Source organism: Helobdella robusta, assembly GCF_000326865.2.
Source record: "Helobdella robusta unplaced genomic scaffold HELROscaffold_29, whole genome shotgun sequence".
Classification (NCBI taxonomy): Eukaryota; Metazoa; Annelida; class Clitellata; order Rhynchobdellida; family Glossiphoniidae; genus Helobdella; species Helobdella robusta.
Window position 1 is genome coordinate 382,165 of NW_008704475.1, and position 10,420 is coordinate 392,584.

The 10,420-nt window shown below is 30.9% G+C and overlaps 1 protein-coding gene across 1 annotated transcript; it reads left to right on the forward strand.

The window, feature by feature from the left end:
* Nucleotides 1–8,317: 8,317 nt before the first annotated feature.
* Nucleotides 8,318–9,888, forward strand: HELRODRAFT_174188 (hypothetical protein; the record flags this gene model as incomplete). Its single annotated transcript, XM_009020740.1, has 2 exons — nt 8,318–8,426; nt 8,486–9,888. The coding sequence occupies 2 exons, from the start codon at nt 8,318–8,320 to the stop codon at nt 9,886–9,888; spliced, it is 1,512 nt and encodes a 503-aa protein (XP_009018988.1).
* Nucleotides 9,889–10,420: the final 532 nt, after the last annotated feature.

The window sequence follows — 10,420 nt, forward strand, 5'->3', positions numbered from 1 at the left end:
TTTATATATATATATATATATATATATATATATATATATATATATATATATATATATATATATATATATATATATATATATATATATATATATATATATATATATATATATATATATATATATATATATATATATATATATATATATATATATATATATATATATATATATATATATATATATATATATATATATATATATATATATATATATATATATATATATATATATATATATATATATATATATATATATATATATATATATATTCATCTTCTCGAGAATTGTCTTTCTTCTTTTACATATAAAAAACGCGCTTCCACACATTTCAATTTTTTATTTAAATCTTTTTTGAAACGTAAAAATATAATTTTTTCAGTTAGATATTTTTTAGTAAAATTATTTCATTGGTTGTTTTGTTATATACAAACAAACCAATAACTTAACAACAAACGATTTTTTTTTTATGTTAAAAACACTTGTGGAAGGTGCTTGCCTTGCCAGTAACAATGCTTAGCTAACAATCTTTACGATCAAATAAAGGTGAACAATGTTAAATATGTACCCAGCCAATTGTCACCTGAATAACTTGTCTTGTCTGCTACTATTCATGTGCTGTCACATATTAGAACCAAATGAATCTGATTTGAACAAAAGTTTGGCAAAATTATTTAAATTTTTGTGTTACAGCACGCAACAAAGGCAACGCAAACCTTTTAAACTGACGAAAAATGGCATTTTGTATACACAGTCCTTTTGATGAAAGTTGAAAAATAAATTGCGCATTTTCAATGTTTATATATACAACAAAAGAAAATTTTATCAATTAAACGACTACACATTGAAATTTGATTCTAAATCAAATATATGAGCTTATGCCTTCGACTGTTACTTCTAAAGTATACAGCACTAGTCAACATACTGATGCCGATGGTCATTTTTTTATTTGATATTTAATTTTTAAATTATTATATTAAATATTATAAACTTGAAACAGATGAAGAATCATTTGAATATCTCGTCGTGTTCATCATAATTTTTGCAACTTTTTCTGTCATATTTTTTGTTGTTCTTTTCGTTCACCTGATGAAGTAAGGCTTGATGCAGCTTTCGTGGTGCTTTAATTTCTATATTTGAATTATTTTTCCCATTGTTAAAGGAAGGAATATTGCAAAGGATGTTGCTGTCAACGCAGATGTTTTCAACGGAGGAACAACCAAAATCCTGACAGCAGCCAAAGATCCGTCCATGTCATCGATGTAACAGAGGAACACCACCACGCAACACTAACGCCAACTTTCGTGGACAACTTCAGCGAAAATGTCTTTTTTGATCTGCCTCCTACCTATGAAAGTGTTGTTCCTCCTCCAAGCTATCATGAACTTTTTGAAATGGATGTCAAAGTTGGAAACTAACAAATAAATTATATCCATGATTTAACATCGTGTAAACATATCGATGATAAACATCCTAATTTCACAACTTGGATAATATCTTAAAATGGCATACATATCGGGATGCAGACCGGAGTGATGTTATAAATCAACAAAATGTATTTACTGTGTTCATTTTAAAACTGATAAAATGGGCCGAACATTACATTATTACATTAATTATTCGGTTTATAATGTTATTCAGTTACAACTCTTGTGATTTGTATAGAAAAATTTATTATATGTATATTAAGCAAACGACTTTCTTTTTATCGGGACTACACAGTTTTGTTCGTAATAAAAAATTAACTTAAAAAAATAAACCTTAGTGGACAAAACAAGAAATAAATGCAATTGAAAAAATAAAAAGTTTTCATTCTTCATTCAAATATGCACATTTAAGTAGGTTAACTTTGGTCAGCATATATTAGTAAGCATTATTGGATGCTGTGATGGAGCTCAGGACTTTAGAAGGGCAAGGAAAATGTACCCATTTTAAAATGTCATAAATATCATCTCGATGTTCTTAATATTTTTACTTTAATATGCAATTATAAAAAAATTTATCAAAATATGCGATTATAGAAAATTTTAAGCTGAGATATTATTGATTATTTTAGGTCTCTCTTAGTTATCTAACAAGTTATTCATAAAAAGTAGTAATTTTGTTAGTATTTTGAGAAGTAAAGATAGGCATTGAGCATGGTGTCAAAAGTACTGTGTTCAAGTGGTTTTAACTGATTGTTGGTTTTTATTTGAGTATGGTAATGATATTGAGCTGTGTGAAGTTTGACTAAAGTAACTGTTGGAAATTTCAAAGTTACTTAATTGAAAAAGCTGCAGAGTGTTGGGAGGTAGTTGTTGAGTGAGAAGATTTGCATCTGGTCCAGTAGAGTAGATGGTAAAGTCGTCTGCATAGAATAGTATTTTGATGTTAGAAGGAGGTTGGATGATTTTGAGACATAGTAGGTGAACAGGGTTCCACTACTATATTTGAGCAGGTAAAACAGAACCTTGAGGTGGGTGGGTGATGCGTTGTTTTGATGGTGGTGTCGATATCCCCAACCACAACAGTCAACAACAACAAGCAGCTAGCCAATCTCTGATGTTAATATTAATAACAATAAAATCATTCGTGACTAACTCACTAGATATATTCAACTTTTCAGCCATGTCCATGCTCATCCATGTTGAGTAAAACAAAACAACGAAGGTATGTTTCAACAGTTATGGATCATAACATTTTCAGTGGCGGAAATATTTTTGGTGTTAGAAGCTGTTGTGCTACTTGGACGGGTTAATATTGATGCCTGTGAGAGGCGCGGAGAACTACTTTAATTTCTATCAACAGTCTCTGAAACTCTCGCGAATAAAACCAGCCTTTGAATATAAAAATTTAATACATGAAAAGTTAATGAGTGGCTGGATTCACACGCAGACGTTATATTAAATGGTATGGCAATGTAAAGAAATGACGCAGAAACTATTACATTAATTCAGTTTTTGTAGGTAATTTCAATAACTGGTATAGTTGTTCAGCTAATATAACGCTGAATTGAATGTTAAGTGGCAAGCACAAAATGAAAAACACAAGCTGAGTTTCGTATCTAGTTAAAAAATTTCTCCATGGAAGTCAAAAACATAATAAAACTTGTACAAAACTCAGGTGTGCTAAAATTATCAAGTTCTCTGCTTATTAATTATATCTTTCGTTATAAACAGTTACTTAATTTAATACTACTAGTAAGTTGTAGAAACCGCTGAATATTTCAAACTATTGATATCATGTGTTTTGTTGCGCATGTCGTTTACGCTGGTACTTATAAGAAGTTATTGTGTAAATGGGAGAAATCTGATTATTTTCATAAATTGAGCATTAAAAATTTTCCAATATTTTAATTTTTTTAATATCTGTAATAAAACATTTGAACTTTTAAACAAGCAAAGCAAATTTTCAACAGTTTTTAACTTTTCTGAAAATGGCAAATGTAGATGATGATGTTGTTGTAAATTCAACCAGTTTTCAAACCTTAGTTGCTGATCTGGCTCATCTAAACCACGGTACTTTTTTAAAATTCTTTAAATGATAAATTGAATAAATAATTGTAAATGTATTTTTATTACACAAGATCAATTTCTTCTTCTCGTTCTTTGTGTATTCTTCATTGGTCTGATAATCTTGTCATGTTGCGCTGGAATTATCAAGTAATGTTGTTTTAATGTCAAGTGACAATAATTAACATCATGTGACAATATTTAACGTCATGTGACATTATTTTGAAATCATGTGACATTATTTTGACATAATGTAAAATTGTTGTTAATATGCGACAAGAAATGTAACGTACATGCGTTTCTTGAAATTGTAATTGATTTTATTTAGCTAAGACATTTTTAAGTTATTCTTGCTGTTTTTATTTGCTATTAACTGTTTGCATTTGTTCACATTCAATGAATTAATTCTAAGAAAGCTAAAAAACAATGGCATGATCGAAAATTAATGTTGAATTGTTGTACCATAGTTCGATTCTTATATTGAAATTGTACCATTTACACTAATTGAAATATAATATTTAGGCCGTAATCTCCAAAAACAATTTTTTAAGGTACGAACGCTTGAGGGCCCAACAGAATTATGCCAAGCCAGGTTCTGCAGGCTGGGGCATCGACAATCTGGAATATCATTCATAAGATGGACCGCTTTAAAATTTTATTTTTCAACGCTGGCAACTTGCTATTAAAATTAACTGCTTTTATTTCAAATTTTTATAAAACACATCTGAAATATATCGAGATTTTAATTCTACTACTTAAACATTTCAATTTGATTAAAAAATCAATTACTATTTGATTTTTAAAATGTGTTTGTTTGTTGCTAATTAAAATTAATGGATAAACCATAAGTGCTTCTTACTATGATAAGTTTTTCCTACTCATGCTTATTCATCAACTTTATAGTTTGCCAGGTTCGAATTCCACACACTTTCATGCTGCACAATAGCAACACTTTTTTATTATTCTTTAAAACATCAGGATCTGACAGGCGCAGAAGCTGTTACTGTTAATAAGTAAAGTAATTAATTAATGGACTAAATAAGGATTCAATGAGTTAGTGAAGTGATCGGTAAGTAAAAAAAACTAGATTGAGTAAATGATAGAGTTTTATTGAGTGCTAATATATTTAAGGTGTCTTGTGATGAAGGTCTTTTCCTGGTATGTTGAATGAGTGGCGACTTGATAGTTATCTTGATAGTTATGTTTGCGTTGACGAAGGTGGTGTGTTGTTTTGACTGGGGGTAGTAGAGGATGGACGACGTGGTTGCTGTTATTTTCTATTTTTTTTAACAGTCTTGAATCGAGTGGGTTGAATATTTGAGTGATGGTAGGATATGATGCAGGTAGGTAGTTGAAGCGAATTAGTTTTTTGATGAGAGATTGTAGTTATTGAAGTTGTTGTTGTGTAGCAAAATCAGATCAGAAGGAAGCTGCATATGTGATGTGAGAGATGGTGATTCGGTGATGTCGAATAATTTGATGCCCCTTAGACCATGTGAGCAAAGTGTTTTGAGTGCGTGAAATGGTTGAAAGCCTTTTGTGATGATGTAATTGATATGAGGTGCTACATTAAGTGTGGAGGTGAATGTGATGCATAATATTTTTAGTTGATTCACGCGAGTGATTGATGGGTGTTCTGGACGTAATGCTATTTTCCTACGACTATTGTGAATGATGAGTTTGAATGATTTATCGAAGTGACAGATTGCATTGCTTTGACCATGTGGTTAATGAGTCGAGTTCTGATTCGATGGTATTTGTGTTAGATGATGGGATGATAAGGTAGGTATCGTCAGCGTATTTGATGATTTGATTAGGGTTTTGAGAGTAAAAGCATTGATAATAAAGGTATATGTTCTAAGGATAGAACCTTGAACTACACTAGAATTAACAGTAAAATATACGAGGATTGTGAACTGTATGATGATATATATTTTTTTGAACGTTGACCGGGGAGGGGAGGAAGGATCATCCAAAACGTTGAAATGTTGACCGGGGAGCTTGGAAAAAAATGATGATGATTTAATTGTAATCATAGCAATTATTTTAACTTTTTTGTAATTTTCTGTGTCTGCGTATGTCTTCTGTAAATGATTTCTTAATTTCAATAATTAATAAAAACGCTTCTTTTGTTATGGTTTTTAATCAAAATAAAAAACGATGATTTTAAATAATAATTCAAATATATAGTAAAACACTGTAATAAGTTGACTAATAAAATGACATGATTTTGCGAAACTGGGCATATTTAAGGTATACATTTTTAGAAAACCATCCTGTCAATCTTGATCGTGTTATCAGCAATTAGCGACAATTTTGTTAGAGAGCCCAAGTTAGATTCGTTTTATTTAAATTTTTAAAATGGGTATTCAATTTTTTATTATTTTATATTTGGCTTCAGGTGGCTATTTACGACTGTTATTTTCCAGTGCGTAATAAATTTAAATAATTACGACGTGACACTGAAATTATTCGCTGCCAACAAGCAACAAAAACTGATGCCCATTCTAATAGATAATATATATTTAATAAATTTTTTATTTCTCGTTAACAATATAGAAATGTGTAAACGCTAGTTATGACGTAAAATGTATGGCAGATGTATTTGTCAAAGCATAGTTCGTTGAGTAGCATTATCGCTCTTTTTTGCATTCAATCACGATTTCAATGAAGAGCTCAAACAAAACTAATAAGATTAAGATAATTTTTATTATTAAAATGTCTATTTAATTCCATTTACAATTATATAAATGAATCGGGCTGCAATTAATGACCAATTATTTATAATGTGTCTATTTCTTGTGTACCATCAATTTAAATAATGAAAATGTTAGGCGATGAAAATTTTCGTTTCCAACAAAAATTGAAAGCGTGTTCAAAATAATATATTTTTAATATTTATGAAAAGTTATATAGTTTTTTAACAATATGCAATTGTCTAAATTCTACCTATGACGTACAGTTGAAACAGATTTATTTACAAAGCTGCCTCCCGTAAAAATTGTGTCAATGTTTTGGTATGTCCGCGTTTAATTGCAATTCAAATAAAGAGCCCAAATAAAAATTATTAAAAAATTTATATTTTTGATATCGTCAATCAATTATCTTTAAAAATATGTAATTGGTTTTGGAACTGCAATTTGCAAACAATTTTTAATCCATTTATTTGCAGGTGTACCGTCTGTTTCAGTAATTAAAATGTACGAAAAGAATATTCATTGCGAACAAAAATTTCACAAATACCCAAAATAATAGATAATATATATTTATTGTTTTTAATAAATAATTATTTTTCCTTTTAATAATATGCGAATGTCTAGCTCTGGCTTACAATTTTAGGCAGATTTTTTTGCAAGAGCACATGATGAAAAAAGTTGAAATGTTTTATCATATTTTTTGGCTTTCACACTAAAAAGAGCCCATATAAAATTTATGTTAATATTTATATTTTTGAAATGGCCAATCAGTTATATTCAAAAATATGGTCAAGTAAAAAATTATAAAACAAAATATATTTGATTTTTGAATTGCAATTTTCGGTCAATTTTTGATCCCTTTATTTCCGTCTTTTTCAATAATGAAAACGTGATGCAAAGGATTTTTGTTGCTATCAAAAATTCCACAAATGCCCAAAATAATTAATGATATATATTTAGTGTTTTTAACAAATTATTTTCTTCTCTTTAATAATATGTATATATTATATCGCCAGCTATGACCATGGATATATATATATATATATTTTATGTATATATATATATATATATATATATTATGTTATATATATATATATATATATATATATTATGTTATATATATATATATATATATATATATCACCAGCTATGACCATGGATATATATATATATTTTATGTATATATATATATATATATATATATATATATATATATATATATTATGTTATATATATATATATATTATGTTATGTCTATTACCAACATATATATATATATATAATATATATATATATATATATATATATATGTTGGTAATAGACCATAATTTTTACAATATTCTATAAATTCTACCGAATGTTTGGCGTTAATATGTTTGTAGTTCGTTTTTTCGATTTTTCTCACTAAAGTTTTTTGGTGAACGTTTAGTTTATTAAAATTCAAAATAAACTTATTTTTCGAATTCATGCTGCAAATAAGGCCATATTTCGATTCCGAATGAATCATCATCAGTGCTCCTTGCTGTATATATAGGGAAATATTGACTTTGTCAAGATTAACTTTGACGTTGTAAAAATTAACTTTGGTGTTGTAAAATTGAACTTTGATGCGAATTAGGTGTCAGGTTTCTTAAACCTGACACAAAAAACGAACTACAAACATATTAACGCCAAACATTCGGTAGAATTTATAGAATATTGTAAATATATATATATTAGGGTGGTTCACATTTGAATGGGGAAAAAAATTTTTGTCTGATTTGAGTGCACACCCTCTGAAAAGTTTCCATTGGGTCCTAAAAACTTACAAACCAAAAATAAGACAAATCAAATTAAATTTAGAGGTTGCTCATGCATCTCAAAATTATATAAAAATGTGATAATTCATTATTTCGAAACCAAATACAAATATAACTGGAAAAGTATCAAAAGTTAGTTACTTACTTAATTCAAAACATAGATATTAGATATTTTAAAATGCATTATTATTATTAAATATTCTATGGTCACCTTATTTGTTGTCAGCAAAAAGTAAAATAGGATAAATATCTGCATAATTTAACTGTGTCGATTTACTAGTAATTTGAGGTGATTTTGAAATACCGGTACTGTACATATTTAACTACGTATAAAATGGCTTCTAATTCAAACTGTGGTGCTCTTACAACACGCAGCATGACTAACATATGGCTGATTGGACAGTTACAAAGTGAACTTCCAGTAAATGTATTGCCTACAACAGGTGATGTCCTGAGAATGTTTTTTTATTATCATCAAGTAGAAAAGAAAAACTGTTGTCAGATAAGGTCATGGACGTGTGGAACAAGGCTAGAATACCAACAACCTACCATACTCATGTTGTAGAAAAAGTAAAGTCGGTAGTTGATGACTACAAGCTAATAAAAAAGAACAAAAACAGACAAAGTGAAGCACAACGAGCACGAGAGAAGGAATTTGAAGAAAAGAAGCACATGATGTTTGATATTGCTCACCAACACGCCATGCAGCTCATCCGAATTCAGGAAGATATAGAATTTCTTGAAGACCAGAGGGGCAGTCGACGAATGCAAATGAGTGGCATTGATAAAGACCTGACCAAGAAAGAAGAGCGCACAGAACAACGTAAATGCAAAGAAGAAGAGAGAAAAGAGCGAGAGCAGGAGCGGATGACAGAAAGTACCTCACTACATTTATCTAGTTCTGATGACAGTGATAGTGAACAGCAGGACACAGAGGACAACTATGAAATTGAAATTCCAGTGTACTACAAAAAGCAGATCAGTGAAGTAGAAGACAGTCTGTCAAGCAGTGCCAGCAAAAAAACACGAACTGTGCAGGATATGTTGTCGTCGCCAGATGTTGCTTCAGCACTGGATAGAATAAACCTGTCAGAAAGAAAGTTCACAGTATTAGCAGCAGCCATTGCACAAGCTAGTGGGCAAGACATCAGGGATACATCTCTGTCACGTTCCACAGTTCATCGTAAACGACAGCAACATCGATCAACCATTGACAGCAGTATTCGTCAACAATTTCAGGATCGTGACAGAAACCCCCTTCTGGTTCACTGGGATGGGAAGATCATGAATGATGACCCACACTCCAGAACTGATAGACTGGCTGTTGTTGTGACTGGCTGTAATGTGGAGAAAATCTTAAAAATTGTTAAAATTGCATCAAGCACGGGACAAGCACAGGCCAATGCAATTTTTCAGTTGCTCAAATTATGGGACGTTAGTGAAGACATTATAGGCATGTGCTTTGATACTACTGCTGCCAATACTGGGACGTCAAGTGGAGCATGTGTTTTGCTGGAGAAACTGCTCCATAGAAATCTCTTGCACTTTGCTTGTCGTCATCATGTACATGAATTGATAATCGGTGAAGTTTTCACAGTTCTGTTTGGTCCAAGCCGTGGCCCCAACATTGGAATGTTAGAAAGATTTCGAGCCTACTGGCCAAATATAAATCAGTCAAACCACAAGCCACTTGATGATGACAGGATGAACCACTCATTGCTACAGATGATGCGGTCTGACATAGTACCATCTTTGACATGTTTTCTTTCAGCTGACAGCTCATACATCCCACGAGAGGATTACAAGGAGTTGGTTGAACTCTGTCTCTTAGTGCTGAGTTATCCAATGCAGACTGATGGCAAGTACCATTTCCGTGTTCCTGGAGCATATCACATGGCCAGATGAATGGCCAAAGTGATCTACTGTCTCAAAATGTATTTGTTCCGCAATGAATTCAAGCTAACAGCAACTGAAACAAAAAGTTTAACTGAATTCTGCCTATTTGCAACCCATATATATGTGCCAGCATGGATGTTGTGCCCAATACCCAGTGATGCACCAGTCAATGACCTGCAACTTCTGAGCAGAATTGAACAATACTCTGAAATCAACAAGAATGTAGCAAGTGCTGCCACAAAAAAGTTGAAGAATCATCTGTGGTATCTCGGTACAGAAATGGTTTGGCTGTCATTGTTCTCAAATAAGGTTGCAAATGCTGAGAAGCAGTTGATTGTGGAAGCAATGACTGCAGTAGATTCTGACTGGAGTGTGCGAGGTGTCAAATATCCTGCAACTGAACTGGAACAGGTGAAAAGCAAACCACTGCATGATCTGGTATCAGGTACATCTCGTGCTGCATTGTTATCACTTGGAATGGATGTTGCTATCTTGCGTGAAACTGAACCAGACTCATGGAATGATCTTCCTTTATTCAAAA